Source organism: Erinaceus europaeus, chromosome 16, assembly GCF_950295315.1.
Source record: "Erinaceus europaeus chromosome 16, mEriEur2.1, whole genome shotgun sequence".
Lineage (NCBI taxonomy): Eukaryota > Metazoa > Chordata > Mammalia > Eulipotyphla > Erinaceidae > Erinaceus > Erinaceus europaeus.
Genome location: NC_080177.1, coordinates 80305341 through 80326010, shown reverse-complemented (window position 1 = coordinate 80326010; position 20670 = coordinate 80305341). Strand labels below are relative to the sequence as shown.

At 44.7% G+C, this 20670-nt stretch overlaps 1 protein-coding gene across 6 annotated transcripts in view; it reads left to right on the top strand.

Annotated features, from left to right (window-relative positions):
• The window catches only part of SMOC1 (SPARC related modular calcium binding 1), a 178763-nt gene that overhangs the window by 124868 nt on the left and 33225 nt on the right, over window positions 1-20670 (top strand). For 4 of the 6 annotated variants that reach the window (XM_060175559.1, XM_060175558.1, XM_060175557.1 and 1 more), the window contains exons 6-8: window positions 8475-8543; window positions 9082-9138; window positions 11871-11951. In XM_060175559.1, coding sequence (XP_060031542.1) covers window positions 8475-8543; window positions 9082-9138; window positions 11871-11951 — 207 coding nt within the window. Of the gene's footprint in view, window positions 1-8474; window positions 8544-9048; window positions 9139-11870; window positions 11952-20670 lie in introns of all 6 variants that reach the window. The other 2 variants (XM_016193496.2, XM_016193494.2) reach the window with 2 other exon arrangements.

Genomic DNA, 20670 nt, shown 5'->3' with positions numbered 1-20670 from the left:
TCTTTCTCTCCCTCTCTGTCTTCCCCTCCTCTCTCCATTTCTCTCTGTTCTATGCAGCAACAATGACAATAATAACAACAATGATAAACAACAAGGGCAACAAAAGGGAAAAATGGCCTCTGGGAGCAATAGATTCATAGTGCAGGCACCGAGCCCCAGCAATAACTCTGGAGGCAAAATAAAATATAGTAAAAAGGAAAGAAAAAGAAAATCTGGGGGAGGGGGAAGACAGCATAATGATTATGCAAAAAACTGTCATGCCTGAGGCTCCAAGGTCCCAGGTTCAATCCCCAGCTCTATTATAAACCAGAGACGATCAGTGCTCTGGTCTTTCTCTCTGTGCTTTTCTCTCTGTATCTCTTTCTCTGTCTCTCTCATTACAATAAAATAAATTAAAATATTTTAAAAAGAAAGTCTGAAAAAAACCGCTTTACCTGATTTATCTTTTATTATTATTATTATTATTATTATTATTATTTTAGTGCTTTGCTGGAGAATAAACCCAAGACTTGCACATACTTAACACCACTGACTGGCCTCCTTGCTAGGTTTTCATATTTTCTTTTTTGAGAAAGAGGGAGAAACTGAGCAGAGAGACCGAAACACCACCATCCACAGAACTCTCCTAGTGACGACCGTGTAGTGTTGGAGCTCAGACCCAGGGCTTCCTGTACAGCAAAATGTGTGTTCTACTCATACTTGTATAACCCCACTCCTCACAGGCGACTTTTTCACTCAGGTAGAGAGAATGAGAGGGAGAAACACCACAGCACCAGAGCTTCCCCTGCTGTCACGGCATTACCAGGTGGTGCTGGGGCTCTAACTGGCGCTGCATCAAGTGCCCAGCCAGCTCCTGTTCTCCAAGATCAGAGCCAGGGCAGCCATAGGACATTTCCAAAGGGCATCATGGGAAATGTTGAAATAGAATCATATTCTGTTGTCCATCTGGTTCCAGTCAGGCCAGATGCTTAAGGAGCTATTCACAAGCAGGTGTGTGTGTTCACTATCACTCAAGCCCAGTGAGCTGTCTCTCGAGCCTAATATTTTAAGTGTTTTACTCCCTTCAAAAACCCTTTAGGAATTTTCAACCCTTGCTTCTCTTAGTTGTCCGAAACAAATATTGTGACTCTCCTTGACTTTTTCACTGTACCTTTGAGTCACATGCTGAAGGGAACAGTGCAGCTCTGGCACCGTCCAGCACTTCTCCTGGACTGAAGACTAACTCCATGTCTTTGTAAGACAAGGCCAGTGACAGCCCAAGAGAACACGAGAGGAAGGGTGACCAGTGACGGACGTGTCTTGGGTAGAGCCCAGGAACTGAAGAGGACTTGGGTTCTTGAAAGTCCCTCAGAATCTCAGGATGGCGGGGGGGAGGGCTGGTGGTTTCTTTTCCCCTCATTCGCCAAGGCTCCTCATTCTCTGAGACCCCAAGAGATGCCATTAATACAGATTCCTACTTTGGCCCCTTTGACACATGTGCTTTTGAAGGACCTGGAAGAGAAAGCTCTTTGTATGTGGTCAGAATAAACTCATTGTACACCCAAACAATTAACTCCTCAATGGACTTGCCAGGCCCTTCAAAGGCCCAGCCCTGCCTCCATGGACCTCTCGGGCTCTATTCAGTCCCTTAAGCACACCAATGTTTTGGGGTTTTTGTTTTGTTTTGTTTGTTATTCTGAAAAGTCTTTCCCCGAGAATAGTTTGAGCCGATCAGCATTGTCCTCAGCTAAGCATTTATCTCCACTCGTCAGTGAATGTCAATCAGGAATCAAAAAGCCAAACAGAGGAGGCTTTGAACAGTGTCATCGGGGGTCGAAATGACTTCCAGCTGTCTGTGCGTGGGCCAGGCCTTCTCGAAGGGCAAGGAATTCCTCTGTCACACAAACCCACTGTCTGTCCAGGCTCACAGAGCTCATGCAGGGGGCTGTGATTTTCTGGAACTGCACCTGCAAAGACAAGGCATGGCTGGAGGCTGGGGGCGGGGGCATCTTGAAAGGCCAAACACCATAGCTCTGTGTCTGGATGGTTTCCCAAAGTGTTCACTGCATATGGAACCTTGAGCAAATCCCTTTCTTGTGCTTCTTCTTCTTCTAGCGTTTGCCCTTCTTCCGTAGCCAGTCAACAGCGTCAGGTTGAGCCTGATGTAAAGTTTCGAGACCTCCTTTGAATCTGGAGAGGTGGCAGTCGTTGACTATGTGGGTCATAGTCTGTCTGTAGTCTTGTGCTAAGACTCAGTCTCTCTTTATTGACTTGGTGACTTCCTCTGTTCTAGCTGGTAGAAAGAATAGAGAGTCACCTGCCAGAAACTTTGAGCACTGTAAAATTTGATACTATTGTGTTTGATTTTGGCATCATCCTGGAAAATCTCTCTCATTAGAATTTCTTAAAGAATTTTTATTATTTATTCATTTACTTGGTGGCACAGAGAGAAATTGAAGGGGAAGAGGAGATGGAGAAGGAGATAGGAGAGACACCTACAGCTCTTCCTCACCGCTCATGAAGCTTACCCCCTGTAGGTGGGAACCAGATGCTTGAATAAAGGTCCTTCGTGTGCTTGGTGACATCTGGGCTCAACTGGGTATGCCATGACCTGGATGCTAGAATTCTTATTTTTATTTTATTAGTTATTTACAAAATTATAAGATCACAGGGATATAATTCCACATCTCTCCCACCACCTGTGTTCTGTGTCCCCATCCCCTCCATTGAAGACGGTAGTAGTTCCCCAAGGTCACAGATATGGGCTGACTGTTATTCCTGTAATTATATTTATACATCTTTGCCTGATTTTTCTATGTTCCTATCTTCTTTCTAAGTCACACCTACATCTATTGTTATTTCCAAATGTCCTTCCTTTTTTCCTCTTTTCTCTCTAGGTATTGATAGACTTAGAGTTCAGAGCCATCTGATGATCTTCCCCTAACATTTCTCCCTTTCTGGGGGGACCAGAACAAAGTTCTTTCTTCCTTTCTTTCTTTCTTCCTTTCTTCCTTCCTTCCTTCCTTCCTTCCTCCCTTCCTTCCTTCCTTCCTTTCTTTTTAAAAAATATTTATTTATTTATTCCCTCTTGTTGCCCTTGTTGCTTTATTGTTGTAATTATGATTGATGTCGTCATTGTTGGGTAGGACAGAGAGAAATGGAGAGAGGCGGGGAAGACAGAGGGGGGAGAGAAAGACAGACACCTGCAGACCTGCTTCACCGCTTGTGAAGTGACTCCCCTGCAGGTGGGGAGCCGGGGGCTCGAAACAGGATCCTTTCACCGGTCCTTGCTTTGTGCCACCTGTGCTTAACCCGTCTTTATTTATTTTTATGCTTCTAAAATTACTTTTTTTTTTCTTCTTCCCCTGGTAAGAAAAGCAACGGTCTATGAGTTGACTTTTTCCAGTGTTCTATCCTATTCTCCTTGCTGTGAACCATATTATGGATTTAAAGAAAATTAAAGCAGGTGGGGTAGATAGCATAATGATTATGCAAAGAGACTCTCATGCCTGAGGCTCTGAAGTCCCAGGTTCAATTCCCTGCACCACCATAAGCCAGAACTGAGCAGTGCTCTGGTGTTTTTCTCTCTCAAAAAATAAAATATTTTTTTTTAAAAAAGGAAATTAAAGCCCTATTACATAATGTCCAAAAGAATAAGCAACAAGTATCAGCTCACCATGTATACTTGTGTAAACTAAAAGTAATATTAAAATATGTTTTTATTTTATTTGACATGACAGAGAAATTGAGGGGGAAGGGCAAGTAGGGAGAGACTTGCAGAGACGCACTTGTTGAACAGTGTCATTGGGGACTGAAATGACTCCCAGCTATCTGAAAATAACTTCCTTCATTCCTTTCTCTCTTTCTTTTTTTTTTTCCCCTTCCTTCCTTTATCTCGCTTCTCTTTTCTTTCTTTCTTTTCTTTTAACTGCCACCAGGGTTGGGGTTTGGTGCCTGCATGATGGAAGTGCCACTCCTGGTGGCCATCTTTCCTTCTCTTCCTCCTCTTCCTTCATTTGATAGGACAGAGAGAAATTGAGAGAGGAGGGGAAGATTAGAAGGAGACTTGCAGACCTTCTTCGCCACTCATGAAGCTTTCCTTTGCAGATGGGGAGTGAGAGTTTGAACCCAGGCCCTCTCTCATGGTAGTGTGCACACTGACCCATGTGCACCACCATGCAAACCTCGCAAATCTATTTTTGTTTTTGTTGTTGATTAGAAAATGTCCACCATTAAATCTCCATTTATCAGGGGATTCATGGTTTACAGTCAACAGTAAAATACAGTAGTTTGTACATGTGTAACATCTCTCAATTTTCCATGTAACAATTCCACCCCCACTAGGTCCTCTTCTGCCATTATGTTCCAGGACCTGAACCCTCTCCCCCCCACCCCAGAGTCTTTTACTTTGGTGTAATACAACAAACACAGTCTAGGTTCTGCTTTGTGTTTTCTTATTTTTCAGCTTCTTCTTCTTATTATTATTATTATTATTATTAGTGATTTAATAATGACCGGCAAGCTTGTGGGATTAAAGGGGCACAAGTCACACTATTCCCACCACCAGCATGCCATGTCCCTTCCCCTCCACTGGAAGCTTCCCCATTCTCAAATCTATTTTTAATGCATGGACATCTTTCCCTAAAGTAAGAATTGTTCAAATGGTCTGTTACTACTGTGACAATTTTGGCACTACTCCCATTTATTTTTTTAAGCAAAATTTTGTTTCAGCTTTATTAAAATATAATTGTGCATTATAATATTTACCCATGATCAATGGACAGTTCAATTTATTCATCTCTTTTTTTGTTATCACTGGGTCTTCACTACTCAGTGCCAATTTTTTCAGATAGAGTGAGGGAGAAAGACAGAGGGAGGGAATCAACCCAGGCTCACACCTACAGCAAAGCAGGCACCCTCTCAGGTGAACTATGCCGACAACGCCAATTGGCTACATTTGTTGAGTTGCCTGACCACTGTCAGGAAACAAGCCTGCAGCCCAGGAATTAAACCTTGCCCCCATCTGCAGCTTCACCCCACCCCACCCCCAGCCCCAGGCAACCACAGATCTGCCGCCTGTCTCTATAGGTTCACTTCTGTTACATACAGCTGGGATCTTACACTAAGTAGCGTTTATAGTGACTTCCGGAGCACACTCTCCTGAGGTTTATTTATCTTGTCACAGATACTAGTAACTCATTCCTTTTAATTGTAGAATAATATTCCATGATGTGGATAGAGCACAATTTATTTATTTGCTTGACATTCGTTGACCACATTCATATTGCTTTATGATTTGAGACTACTAAGAATAATTTGGCAATGAATATTTGTATATATGACTCAGTGCTGTTGATATATACATAAGCCTCTTACATAGTATCCTGAAATGGGGGAGTTGGGCATCTTTCTTTCTAGAAATTATCATGGCCCAATGAAAGAAAAGGAAGGGGGTGGGGATAGGTAGCATAATGGTTATGCAAAGAGATTCTCATGCCTGAGGCTCTAAAGTCCCAGGTTCAATCCCCACACCACCTTAAACCAGAGCTGAGCAGTGCTCTGGTGTTTCTCTCTGTGTCTTTCTCTGCATCGCTTTCAAAAATAGAAAATAAACAAATAAAATACTTTAAAAAAAGGAAAGGAAGAAAGAAAGGAAGGAGGGAAGGAAGGAAGGAAGGGAAAGAAAGAAAGAAAGAAAGAAAGAAAGAAAGAAAGAAAGAAAGAAAGAAAGAAAGAAAAAAAAAAAGAAGGCATTTATAAGGTTACCCAACCTATTAGATGTGATGCTAGGATCTGGAGTGTGACCTTGACTGGAACTGGGGGTGGGGGGAACATATGGTGCTTAACTCTCTCCCTGGAGCCCAGTGTGGGGCCTGGTGTCACCCCAAGGTTTGCCGGAAAGCAGAACTGCTGTGGACCTTGGACCCCGGCCTGGGGCCTATGTTGGTAGAAGGGTGTGCTTGTTTGCTGGGGTGGCAGCCAGGTGCCCAGGTGCCCGGAGACGATGGCCACAGGGTCCTGTTGGCTTTGGCTCGGCCTCCCGTCTTTGGGCACGCTGGATTTCACAGGTAGCTCTGCTGGTATGGGGCACCTTGTCTTTTCTCACTTCATAAAGCTTTCCATCGAGCACCTCCATTGTGGCAGTGCAGCTGTGTTTCTTCACCCTCGGTGACCTGGCCCTGCAGGAAGATTCACCCCCTGCACGTGGCTTCACGCTCGATGGGCTTCTGGGTCTGCATCTGAGCAGCCCTGGAGGTCCTCCGCCTTTTATTTTTGTTGATCACTGAACCAGATGGGCAGTCCCTGGGTCTCATCTGGTTGAGGGGAGAAATAAATAGAATGAGAGTTGTAACGGAGGAGTTGAAACATGGGAGGATTCTAAGTGAATGTTAAAATATTGCATTTTTCACATAGTCTCACTGTTGTCCCTCTGGGGATGTCAGATTTCCCCCTAAAGACTCCTGAAATAAAGCCCCTCATGAGGAGAAACTATGCACTGGACTACTTAGACTGTGAACCCCACATCCGGCAGGAACAAACAAATGTGCTTTGCAGCTGCCAAAAGACTTCAGTGGCTCGCTGAATTCAATAGAGAGAGGTGTTAATAGAGTCTAGAGAAGTGATGCTGTTTTAAAAGATGACATTGTGCAGCTCTGCTCTGTATTTATCCTCCCTCAGTGACTTTTAGATCAAACTGCACAGTTTGACATCCAAAGATACCTACTCCTGATGCCAATCTGAAGCAAATCAGATAGCCAGAATGGCTGTTCCTGTCTTCCTTACACATCTTGTTCCTTGGGGGTGTTTGTCAGATGATTCAGGATGGCTTTGGACGCTGTAGGAACTGGGTCTTGGTGTCAGTACATGAGACTAATAGCAGAGCCAGGTGCCACACCACTGCTGAGTAGCTACCCTCAGCCTATAGCAAGAATAGTCAGAAACAGAAGGATGAATATGGGATGATCTCACTCTCAGGCAGAAGCTGAAAAACAAGATCAGAAGAGAAAACACAAGTAGAACCTGAACTGGAGTTGGTATATTGCACCAAAGTAAAAGACTCTGGGGTGGGTGGGTGGGTGGGGGGAAATACAGATCCTTCAGAGGACCTAGTGGGGGTTGTATTGTTATGTGGAAAACTAAGAAATGTTATGCATGTACAAACTATTGAATTTACTGTCGAATGTAAAACATTAATTCCCCAATAAAGAAATTAAGAAAAAAAAAAAGAATAGTGCGATATAGCTATTGACTCGTAAGATCCTAAGGGTGCATTTTTGGCACAAGAAAGGAATCAGGACTATGTGTTCTTTCTCTCTCACACTCGTCCCCCACCCCCAAAATGCAGGAAAGTCACAAAGGCTCTGGTATCCCTAAATGGCCCCAAGGTGTTATTATTGATAGTCTGACTGATGTTGTGCAGACCATCTAAGTGTTGGTATTTTCCATAAAAAGTTAATGCTTGAAGAATAGAGTGCTCCAGTCTAAAAGTTCTCTAGGGGGTCTCGGGGGGCATGGTATAGTTATCCTCACATCTCTAGGGATGGTATAATTATCAAACTGTCTGAGATTACAGATCTTCCCTTCCCCATCAGGGGAGAAAACAGAGAGAGTTACTATTATTTCTACAGCTGTCTGTCTATATTTGTATATATTTACCTCCTCTTTTTTTCCTATGGTCCCATCTTCTCTTCCTTTCCAAGTCACACCTATACCTATTATTACACCCAAAGGTCCCTCCCTTTTCTCTTCTCTCTCCAGAGTTGGGGTTCAGAGGCCCCTGGTCATCTTACCCCTGTCATTTCTCCCCCACTGGGAGTATGGGTCAAACTTCTTTCTGGGGTGCAGAAGGTGGGAGTTCTGGCTTCTGTAATGGCTTCTCTACTGGACTTTGCTGTTGGCAGGTGGATCCATATCCCCAGCTAAAAACAGAGAGATTTCTAAATTCTGTTTTCTCAAGGGAGGTGGAGATAACCTGCTCCCAACTTTGATAAAGGAAGTAAAACTTGGCCCTTAGGGGCAGAGAAGTCTTTGTTCTTTTTACATGTGAAGTGTAGATACACATACAGCACGTAAGAGGATGACACACTATCGTCGTTACTGAAATTTTGTTAAGTAGATAAGTGGGGAAAAGAAAATGTCTAAAAATGCTCGTATGGTTGGGACTGAAGGAAGGTATAAAAGCCTGGCTGGTTGGTTAAGAATTGGGGCATCCTGATGAAATAACTGAGTCAGTCAGAAAGGAAATGAAGCATATACACACACTCTTGAATGGTCTGTGACCAGGCTCACAGAGAGAGCCACCAACACCATGAGGATGATAAACTTTGTTACTAGGCGCTCTGAGTCTCACCTTCTATATTATCAGTTTTTATGCAAGGTCACAGTGGAACTCCCCATGTCCTCTCCCATCTTGTTTGTCCTCGCCCCTTACTGAGAAGTGGAATGCATGCTGTCTCACAGTTCAAAGTGTTCTAAAGATTCCTGATTCTTTTCAGTTCAGCGTGCTGGTGAGAGAATGGTCCTTCCTGCCTTCTCATCCATTTTAGATGAGGATGGAGAAATAGGTAGGAGTTTGGGAGGGAGCAGCATAAGTCTCTTATCTTCCTGAAGCTATTCAATGAGTGCTTCTAGAAAGATACAGTGCTGGTATCTTTCATGAAAGGGCTGGAAGGAACTGGGGGATGCCAAAATTTGATGCCACAAGTATGCCACCCGTATCCTAACATGCCTGGTCAAAACACCGGAGTGCAGGGGACAACCCGCCCAGTTTCCCAGTGGGGCAGACCAAGACCAAGGGGGGACCAGAGTTATGCTGCATATTCAGACTAATCAAGAAGGGTCCTCCAGAGTCATAACCACCTAGGTCCCTTTTACCCTCCTGTGGGGTGTGACCACACATCTGGACTTACCTGATTGCTGGTATCGTTCTTTTGTTTCCTTATTCTCCTCTTTACTCCCCTCTCCTTTCTTTCTCTTTGGCCTTTTCATTGGGACTTGGCCGGGCCATGTGCAAACCCCAACCATTCAACAGTGCTGGAGAGTAGATAGTATTTACCTCAATAATGGTAGTCTCTTTTCGATTCTTTTTAACCCTCAATTCAGATGACGGGTCCAAGCCGACGCCCACAGTGGAGACTCAGCCGGTCTTTGACGGAGATGGTAAGCTCTTCTTTTTCTCTTAATATTTTATTTATTTCATTTTATTAGTGATTTAATAATGATTGGCAAGATTGTAAGGTTACAATTCCATAGAGTTCCCACTACCAGTCTCATGTCCCATCCCCTTCATTGGAAGCTTCCCTATTCTTTATCCCTCTAGGAGTATGGATCAGAATTCTTTATGGGGAGCAGAAGGTGGGAGGTCTGGCTTCTGTAATTGCTTCTCTGCTGGACATGGACGTTGGCAGGTGGATCCATACCCCCAGCCTGTTTCTATCTTTCCATAGTGGGGGTAGGGCTCAGGAGAGGTGAGACTTAAGGGAACATTGGTGAGGTCTTGTTTATTTATTTATTTCTGGATAGAGGCAGAGAGAAATTGAGAGAGCAGCAGGAGGGAGGAGGGGAGAGATTTAGACACCTACAGCATAGCTTCCCCACTTGTGAAGTTTCCCTCCACATGTGTGGAGCAGGAGCTTGAAACTGGGTCCTTGCAAACTGTAACATGTGCTGTACTAAATGTGCCACTGCCTAGCCCCCGTGGTAAGTTCTGTCACCTCCAACATAGATTCTCGTACTCAGGTTCATATTTGAGGAAGGTCTTTCCTTTGGGTATTTCTGTGAGCTTTACTATTATCTTTTATTTAATTTTTCCCAGTTTAAACTGGGTTGTCTTAACCTTTAAAAATGCAAATCTTCCCAGGAACTGGTACACTCTTCACTTTTGGAAAGGTCTTCTGTTCTCACCGGGCTTCCTGCCTGACTACAGCTGTCCAACAATAACAGAGCCTGAACAGACCCTTGGAGCTGCCAAGCCCAAGGAGCCATGGTTGAGAAAGATAGTCAGGATGGACCAGCACTTCCCCTGCTCTGGGATCAATACTATTAATCCCTTGTTAGGAGTGAAGAGAACTAGAGGAGAAGCAGTTACTTATGATCAAGGCAGCCCTATTATTTTGGTGTGCTTTACATGTTAGTCAGATTGTCTCAATTTTTGTCACAATAGACATTCATGGAAAAAAGAAACCACAGTGTTGTGGAAAATGATTCAGGGAGCAGGGCGGTGCTTCATAGTCCTATGTGTAAGGCCTGGGCAAGGACCTGGAAACAAGCCCCTGCTCTTCACCCGTAGGGGCCACCTCACAAGTGGTGAAGCATGTCTGCAGGTGTCTATCTTTCGCTCTCCCTCTCTCTCTCCCCCTCTCTTGTCAATTTCTCTCTGCCCTATTCAATAAAATGGGGGGGGGAGGAAAAAATGGTCACCAGGGGTAGTGGGTTTGTAGGGTTGGCACCAAGCTCCAGCAATAACCCTGGAGGCAGAAAAAAAAAGAAAGAAAGAAAGAAAATGATCCAGTGAACAGATGGGGCTTGAACTGATTGTTGACAATGAAAAAGAGAACTCAGGGCATTCCAAGCAGGGAGGCTGTCATAGAATAGGATAAGGGCAGAGTCTGATGAGAAAAGTAGCAGGAACAAGAAGGGTTAGTGGAGCCAGTTTAGCCAAGTTACAGAGACTCTCAGAGCCGAGTCAAGGTATGAATGAGAGGAGAAATTGTAGGTCAAGAGAAATAGCAGTATCTGGTTGCAAAACAAGGGCTCACATTCCTAGAGCTGTGAGTAGTAGACAGGAAAGGATGGGGAGGCTGGTGGGCAGAAGGTTGGCCTTGATTCAGGTTTGAACTGTTCAGGGTCTGCATCCCTCAGTGCGCTTTGCTAAGTACTCCTCTTTCCCATGAGAAGGAACAGGAAACTCTGTAGAGTGCAGTTTGTAGAAAGCCTGATAACCAGATTCATCTCTTGACGCCATAGGCAGCCTCCCGTGAGCAACTTCCAGCTGAGTGAAGTAAGACCCAGATCATGGGACGGGACTGTGAACTAGAGGAATACAAATAAACGATGCCCTGGGTGGTTCAGATGGTTTGGGGGCTATTCACTCTAGACTCTGCTCTGTAGAGAGGATCTGAGATATCTTTTGCAGCTGGTCATCTGACAGAACTTGGGTTGATTCTTGCCTAGTAGCTCAAATATTTCAAAGGTCCTGAAGCACTGGAGCATCTCAGACCACAGTTGATTGGAAACCAAGTCAGCTGTCCAGTACCCACACTCCAGTGTGTTGAGGGCCATCTGGTATTCCCATAACCCCTGGCCATTGGGTGACCTAGAAAGCCTTGTGGCACCCCAGAGCTCTCTGGGTAGAGGGATTCAGCTTCTGCTCAAGGAGAAACCACTAGAAAGGAGCTGAAGCACAGATCCAGCCCATTACTTTCCCTTGTAGAGTGTCAGAAAGCTAAACTCTGCTGTGGCTCGTTCATTTCCTCTTGATTGGCCTCTGTGGTTTGTTTGGCATCTGTTTGTTGATTTATCCCCTTGAAATCTTCTTCCAGGGAAGCAGCTGAGAGAGACTTGGCTTGGCCCATGTTCTTCACCTCCTGGGACAATATTTTTATTCCTGGATGGAATGGCTCTGTGCTGCAGGGTCTCTGACCACTCTGCCTTCCTGCACAGGAGGCCTTGGTTGGCTCCTATGAGCTGATGGGGAGAGGAACTTCTAGATTGAAGCAGCAAAGGGTAGAAAGAGGCTCGAGACATAGAATGAAGGCACCAGCTCACACCTTGAACCTCGAGCCTCTAACAAAGCTACAATACAACCTGAAGTTTACATGCCGAGCTACATCCTTTGTACGTCCAAACTTTATTTTCTCTCTCCCTCTGCTTTTTTTTTTTTTTCCCTTCAGAAATCACAGCTCCCACTCTATGGATCAAGCACTTGGTCATCAAGGACTCCAAAATGAACAACACGAATATAAGAAACTCAGGTAAATTATCACTCTTGGACTAAATGAGGATCTGGTCCAATCCTGGCTTGCCCCGTGTTTGCTCTGTGACCAGCAACTCTCACTGCTTGAGTAGATCCGTTAGCTTTTGCTGTCTTCAATTTCTATGCTGTAAGAGGAGCACATTGGATGGGTCAATCTCTTCCAAATTTACTTTTATTTAATAATTACCCTAGGCATTGTCTTTCATGAGTAGTTGATGCTTTTAGCTAAAGAAATACTTCTTTTGGCTGTATATGTTAATATGCTCTCCTCCTATGTTTCCTCCTCCCCTTCCCCCTCCCCCCCTCCCCTCCTCTTTTCACTAGGGCACTGCTGGGCTCTGACTTATTATGGTCCCAGGAAATGAGCCTGAGTGCTCTGTGGCTTCAGGCATAAAAGTCTGGTGCTATTTTCCTGGTCTTAATTAACTTTTTATGTACTGTGCCAAAGAATTTTTTAAAGAAAAATGGCTGAGCATAGAGAAGTTAGGGTGGGGGTTAGATGGCATAATGGTTATGCAAAGAGACTCTCATGCCTGAAGCTCCAAAGTCACAGGTTCAGTCCCCAGCACTACCATAAGCCAGAGCTGAGTAGTGCTTTTTATAAAAAATTTAAAAAAAGAGAAGAAGAAAAAAGAAAGAAAGGAAAGAAAAGGAAAAAAAAAAAGCTGCAAGCCTCAAGGCACTTGTTTTCCTGTATTTTTTTTTAAGGCTCTATGTACTTTCTCATAATAATGATATTTTGTCTTTTTTTTTTTTTTTTTTTTTTGCTCTTATGCTCATGAAGATCTTGTGAGTGTTCGGGTTCAGATATTGGCTGGATCTCTTGTAATAATGGCACATATTTTTGAAGGGTGATCAGACTCATTTTGTCACTTAGAGGGTTTCTTTCATAGGGCTTATTTGTGGATCCCCTTTAACACTGATGAAAACCAAAGTCAATGAAGTTCATTTAGCATCCATAAAGACCAGATGTCCACCAGCAGGTAAATGCACTAGCAAACCCAACCTGTGTCCTTCCTTCAGCCAAAGACGTCATTGTGAGAAATGCCATTTGCACAGTTCATACCTGGTTCCTGAATTTAACTATTTTATCTTGTGTGTGTGTGTGCGAACAAACTACATAATCCTCAGAACTAGCAGACAGTGTTTCATATGATCCTTAGGCACAAAAGGTCCTTGATTATGACTGTCCTTGGACACATTTTAAGTTTCTCCATGTACCTGCTCTGACCTGAAGGTGGTGGTGTGAGCAAAGAGTGATTTAGACTGAGAGGAGAGGCCCCAAAGAACTGAGGGACTTTTCTCTGTGACCAGGAGTAGCTAGTGTCTCTGTGTATGCTATCCCCTGTCTGATAAATGCCAGGGAAGGTCTGGGAGGGTGGGATGCAGAAAGGCCATGTGGACGCCTATGGGCTAGAGTTTAACAAAGCAGGGCTTGTGTAAGAGTACAAACACTAGAATCCGGGGCCTTGGTTTTCTGTTCTCTCTCCATCACTTACTAAGTGACCCAGTCTAGCCAGACAATCCCCCTGAGCAGCAACCTGTGGTCATGACTCTTCTCAAAGGGCTGTGATTATAAGTCAGCTGAGTCAGCATATGGATGATAGCTGACAGAGGCCTCTGAGTGACAAAATTCTAACTGCATGATCAGCTGTAAGTAAGTGTATTTACTATTATCCTCTTTATTAGTAGGGAAGTGGAAATCTTAATGAGACTGCTTAGAGTGAGAATTACTCAGTCAAGAAAGAATTTGTGATTAACACCCTAAAGAGAAACATCTGTTAGGAAGTTTCTTCCTATATCCTTCTTCCATTCCCCACTTACTGTTTGGTAAATATAAGTAAAAAAAAAAAAAAAAAAAAAAAACTGGATGCCCGTCTTACCTGCAAGTGACATTTACAAATAGTCCCCGCATTTCCTGAGCCTCCAGCAGGTTTGCTGAGCCCCAGCACAATGTTTAATTCTCATTCTGTGACTACATGGCAGGGGTCAAAGTGAGAGCTCTCTGAAATTATATTGCATCTTTGGCCTGGAACACTCATCTGACATTGAACAGTGGCTTCTATGAATTTATTTTTTCACTTGTTAGTGGTTATTTTCTCTATGTCAGTTATAAATTCAGTGAGGCCAAGGCCTTTATTGCCTGCCTATTACATTTACTGTGATAGGGTCTAGCTCAATAGGTTTGATTGCTTTGACGAAGGACTAATAAAAGATGATGACTGTCATTACAAAGCAAACTCAGAATAATCACTGTCATCAGAGCTTGTTTGTTAGGTCCGCGTGTTTTCTCATGTTTTCCATACTCATGTGTCATAAATATCATTGTCCTCAACTTACAGATGAAGAGGAAGTAAGTGACCAGCAAAGGGGAAAGAATTTGTTCTGCTTGCAGCTACTGCATGGTGGGGCTAGAGAGAACTTCTCATCCTTGGGAACTGAGTGTCTGTCTTCTTGAGCTATATTCTCTGGGCACAGTGAGATGGCGTTGCCAAGTCACTTGGTGATGTTTGCTTTCCTTCATTCAAGCTTATCTGCTTTCCATTCCTACTTCCTCTCTATGATGTCCTATGGGATAAATAGTGACACTTTGAGAAATGGCTTCCAGCAAGGAAAGCCACCTTCTTTCATGTTTTCCCTGGGTGGGTGGCCCCAGTTATGTCTGTAAGGAGTGGGGAAGATGTCACAACACCAAAGCGTCTCCAGTGCAGTGGGGCAGGGCTTGAACCATGGCAAAGCAGATGCACTATCCAAGCAAACTGCCTTGCTGGCTCTAGTATCTCTTCTTAACATAGGTCTCTGTAAAAGACAAAGTGTCTTTTACAAAGACAAATAGCAGGGATTGGCAAACAGCCAACTGTCTGTTTTTGCAAGTTTTCTTGGAACACAGATGCACCCATTAAAAAAAAATATGCATTGTCTACTTTCTGTGCTGAAAATACAAGTAGAGTTGAATAGTTGTAACAGTTCTGTCTGGCCCACAGAACCCATAATATTTACTTCCTGGCCCTTTACAGAGGAAGGTGTGTTGGTAGGACTGGAATAGGAGTATTTGGAGAGGGAGCCTGTGTATACAAGTATCTTGGCCATATTTTTCTGAGCCCTCTTTTATACCAGGTGGAAGTAGAAGGAGAGCATTCTAGGATGTTCCTGATATTCAGGGAAGGCTGTGTTGTCATAGAGCTTTCTTGGTAGCCCATATGGCTTTTCATCATTTCTCAGGGGCCTTTGTCAGGCTCTGGCACTCTTTTCTGATTCATGCTCTCTTGAATGGGTTGCCAAGGGAGCAGCCTGTGGCTTGCCTTTTACAGGCAGTGGGTTAAAGAACCTCTGGTATGCAGACGAGACAAGCTAAGCAACAGCAAAACCCTAGACTTTGACATCAGACCAACCTACACACCTGACTTCCACTGTTGACTTCCTATTTAGGGGTTAAAGAACACGGTGGAAAAATCTATTAACTTCCCTGAGCTTAGATTTCCTTATATGTAGAACAAGGTTTTTAGTGCCTTGCAGGATTTTTCTGAAGACTGATTTTTCTGAAGTATGCATGAAACACATGGTGCATAGTTGCTGCCCATAAAGGTTTGAAAAGAAGCAACAGGGCTGCCCTTGGTAGAACACCTTTCTGTACTGTGCTAGCCTCCTCTCATGTTAGCACCTTTGGTTTGATGAGAAGGCAGATAGACCTTCGTCATGACTCATGTCTGGAGAGCTTCTTCTGGTGTGGACTGGAACCTTTGGGCCAGGCTCCCCAAGGCTGTTTCTCATTACAATCTGAGAGAGGAGTCAGTTCAGGCGAACTTCGGCCCACATCTCTTGGGAGTCTCAAGTGAGCTTTGAGAAACCATCTCTCTTAGAGGCAAAAAAAAAAAAATAGGCCATCCCAGTTTCTTTTACACCCCCCAAACATCCTTCTTTCACACTCAGACCCTGTGACGCCAGGTTTGTTTTCTGGCCTGGGGACTGTTGATGTTGGAAGGGTTCCACTGGGCAGCTGAAGTTTTGCAATAACCTGACACATGTGCCTGCGGACTTCTGTCTTCTTCTCTCCTCCTGGTGATTTGGGTGCTTGCTTTGAAAGTTTTGTCCTGAGCGCATCATGGTCAATGTTGTCTCTGGAGTCTATGCCAGGTTCCATGTTGACAAGTTTGCCTCTTTGGTCTTCTTGTTGATCCCTGCCTCTGTTGCACCAGGAGCTCTACCTGCATCCTGGATCATAGCTGACACCCTAGAACTTGAGCACAGGCCTCTCATGCACAACTATTGGCTAGAGACTTCTACTTTGATAGGAAATAAGAGTTCCTGCTAAGTTTTCTGTGTCTGTGTCTAGAAACTAAGACATTGCTTAATACACCTATAATTTTTCAAAATATCTCTTATATAGGAGAGTAAAACAGTGAAGGAAATGACATAAATGAAACTAATCACATTCTTTTGCCCAGACTCCACTGCTTGTCATTTTAGTAGATGTAGATATTGGAAATGTAGCCTTTATAAATCGTACAGCGGACCCTGAGGTCCCAGGTTCAATCCCCCACACCACCATAAGCCAGAGCTGAGCAGTACTCTGGTTTACAAACAAACAAACAACATCAACACAACAACAAAAAAACAGACTGCACCTTCATGGGGAAAGCTTCACAAGTGGTGAAGCAGGGCTACAGGTGTCTCGCTCCCTCTTTGTCTCCCCCTTTCTCTCAATTTCTGCCTGTCTCTACCCAATAAATCATAAGATAATAGAAAATAATAATTAAAAAAGAAAAAGATTAAAAATTTAAAAAATCATACAGTGATGACTTAATAAGTCTTCTTTTGTTACTCTAGAACAGAATTCTGTGCTTTCAGCTCAGGGCAAATACTGCTTCTTGAGGAAATAATAGGTGAGCCTTGATTTATTATAAGCTCTGTGCTCACGTCTCGGTTCACTGCAGTCACCTTGGATGGGCTCACTTGACTTCCTTTCTCTCTGATGCATCCCGTTCTCTGGCTTAAGGTCATAGGTACTAGGCCTTTCTTCCCCTACCCATTTGCCTAGCAAACCAGTGACTGTAGCGGCTCATGGGAACTCTGCAGCAGAGACAGAACCATCATCAGGAACATAAGGTGGAGATACATTTCTTTTAGGTTTTGTCATGCAAACGAATGCGTCTCTCCTCATACGTGAGAATAGTTGCCTAACTCACCACCTATGCCATGGATAGCTGCTACATTGGGTTTTGGGGGTTCACTGAAGTAACTGCACCATCTGGCTGGATTACCCCCTCCCCCGAGACCCCTTAACTAGCACTCTTGGTCTGCACCAAACGCACAGGGTGATGTAATGACCCAAGACCTGGAAAAATAAACAGCTCTCAGAGAACCCAGCGGTAGCCTTTGTAAGCAAATGCCCCATAGCCACCTGGAATCTCACACATGACGTAGTTGGAAAGAAGAATGAGTAATCCACTAATGTTAGCAGCCGTGGATGGGTCTGGGCTTGTGAGCCTTGAAAAGCTCTATACGAAAAAACAAACCTTGATGTTTATTTCTCTGGCTGGTCTTCTGGATGTCTGCCCATCTGTCTTATGCACGCAGGTGTCTCGGTCAGCTGCAGCTTGTAGACAGGGCTCAGGATGGGTGGTCAGCACCGTGGCTTTCTTCATGGCAACCATGCCTTCCTCAAGCTTGTCCTTTGCAGAGAGACGCCATCAGCACATTTGGAGGCCCCAGAGAGCCTAGTCTCACGGGCCATTTTTGCTCAGTTTTAAAATTAGCTTTCCTGATGGTCTTGTACCTTCATCCCACGTGGCCTGCTTGGAACACAGAGGTGGAGGGGGTGGGTTGGCAGGGGCATGAGCTGGCCTCTGGGACTTGCCTGCCCAGCACGTTTGTTTCTGTAGGCCAGTTTGTTTGCCTTTTGGTGCTGATAGCAAAACCATGTGTCTCAATGTTTTCCCTTTGGACTCTGCTGCTAAGAACTGAACTCAAAGGTCCTGCTGAGGTTTTGTAGTTGGTTCCTTCCAGTTTGCTAGAAGTCAGCTACAGGCTCTGCTTTGGTCCGAGAGCTTTCATTCTGCTTTTGCAATATGATTTTGGAAGCAGGCAGGACAGAGAGAGATCACTTAGAAACTCAAGCACACATACAGCATTTGTGTTTGAGGGGATGGAAGTGAAGTTGCAATCCTTCATTTTGGCAAATTAAGAAAAAAAACAATATGTATCTTCTATCTTTTCCTTTTCACCTCTTTTTCCTTTTTGCCTGAATTTTTAAATATTTGTTTATTTATTTATTCCCTTTTGTTGCCCTTGTTGTTTTATTGTTGTAGTTATTATTGTTGTCATCATTGGTAGGTAGGACAGAGAGAAATGAAGAGAGAGGAGGGGAAGACAGAGAGGGGGAGAGACAGACACCTGCAGACCTGCTTCACCACCTGTGAAGTGACTCCCCTGCAGGTGGGGAGCCGGGGGGCTTGAACCAGGATCCTTACCTTGGTCCTTGCACTTTGTGCCACATGCGTTTAACCTGCTGCACTTCCGCCTTTCTCCCTTGCCTTAATTTTTATTAATTTGTTGTTGTTAAAGGACAGAGCTTGTCAGGTTGGGGTTAACCATATGACTGAGATAAACTAGAAAGAACACAGGGTGTCACTTCTTAGTAGCTGCCACTAAAAAAACACTGATTCTTTATGGTGGAAGGGAGACATGAACTCACTTCATGGCATGAGCAGGGTAGAGATGGAGCCTTTCAGGGGCCAGGCATTGGTACACCCAGTTAAGTGCACATAGTACTAAATGCAAGGACTTGCCCAAGGATTCCGGTACGAGCCCCCAACTTCCCCACCTGCAGGTGGAAACACAGGTCTACAGGTGTCTCTCTATCTCTCTCCCTCTCTATCTCCCCTTCCCCTCTCAATTATTTCTTTCTGTTCTATCCAATAAAATGGAATAAAATGACAGCCAGGAGCAGTGTATTAATAGTGCCAGCATTGAGCCCCAGTGATAACCCTGGAGGCAAAAAAAAAAAAAGTTGGAGCCTTTTCTAAAATCTGAATGTCAGTCAGTGATGCTTTGGGGGCTGGGGGAGGAAGGGAAAAACGTGTGTTTCTGCCCCATGGGGACGAGCTGTCCTGCAGGAAATATTTTCTAGGGTTTATATATCGTGTTCTTCATGCCCTAGGAACTCAGCTTCTGTCTCTGATGTAAGGAAGAGGTCGCCACTTTGGACAACAATGCACCATGTGTGGCCACTTTAGGTTCCACAGAAAGAAAATATTTAGGCAGGCTGGGTGGCTTGTAATTTCCCACATTTCCTCACTAGGACACTTCCCCCACCAGCACACCCTGTTTATAGAACCCAAGGCAGATGCTCCTGGGAATAGTTGCCTGTGGCCAGTGACGGAAGGTGGTGTGGGCATTGCTTTGTTCTGGAAGTGGGGAGGAACCCCGCAGTAGGTTGACGGCACAGCATGCTGGTGGAGGGGCCCAGGGCGGGAGGGGATGCTGGGAAGGCCTGGGCAGCCTTGTGCCTCATTCAGCCCTTCTTCCTGCAAGTTGGATTCCACTGGGTCACGGGGGGCTGGATTTGGGTTCAGTCCCATAGCCCATGAGGAAGCCCAGCTGGTCCTGACTGGCTGCAAACTCTGGGCTGTGAGAGTGGGAAGGGAGGGGGCAGATGATCTAGTAGCCTCACCTCATGCTTAAGGAGGAAAGTGGGTCAAGACTAGTTCTGGGTCTTGTCCAGGGTCAAGGGGCTATGAATAGCTTTTACTCCCCAAGCCTTTTTGAGAGATCCCAAGAGCTCTGGGAGCTGGTGCTGGTCAAGTGGCAGCTCAGTGCTGAGCATAATGGGCAGCGTGTGGGAGCAGGAAAGCTCTAGCTCAGTACTTAGTGCTTAGAAAAAAAGGAAAAATGCTCCTCTGGGAGCCACTTGGTTCATCCTGTGAAGAAGTGCAGAGTCCACAAGTAAGGAAAACAGCTGTTTGACATCCTTGGCTGGAAACCATAGGCGCTACAACCCCATGTGGCTTCATAAACTCAAAGGGCCTACTTGGTGAGGTGTCATTAATTACATCCAAAGATGACGGTCTCCAGGAGCACCCCCTGTTCTTGGAGTATCAGTCTCCACGCCCCCCACAAAATAGGGAGACCGTTGCCTCCAAGCTGTCCCTGCCTGCCCCGTCTTGGGGCTCAGCCATCCTGAATGTGCCCCCACCCCTTCAGCACACGCTCACTTCTGGCCCAGGGAGCACTGAGGCAGGAACCACACAATTTCTTACGCCTCTAAAATTTCATGTTTTGATTTGGGAAAGGTTGTTTTTTAACACACGGCTTGTTATTTTGGGTTATCGTTTAGCATTGCATTCATTTTTGATAAGAGGCTGGGTGGGTGTGAGCTATGTGAAAGGATTTCAGGGTAGTTGTAGGCGACACAATGCTGGGTTTTCTCTTAATATTCTTGGCTCTATGGGACAATTCCTTTGATAAGCCTCTCTTACTTTCTCAGGCAGATAGTCTTTTATTGATTTGCCAACACACACACACACACACACACACACACACACACACACACACACACACACACACGAAGAAAACTGTTTAATCTGAGGGTTGAGAAGAGTATGTCCCAGGAGGAGTCAGAGAGAGGATTCTTATTCAGTGTCTGTGGTCTTGTTCCCACCATTGAGCATTTAGCGGAGCACCGAGTGGCCCCGTCTCTGAAGTGAGAGGTTAGAAGA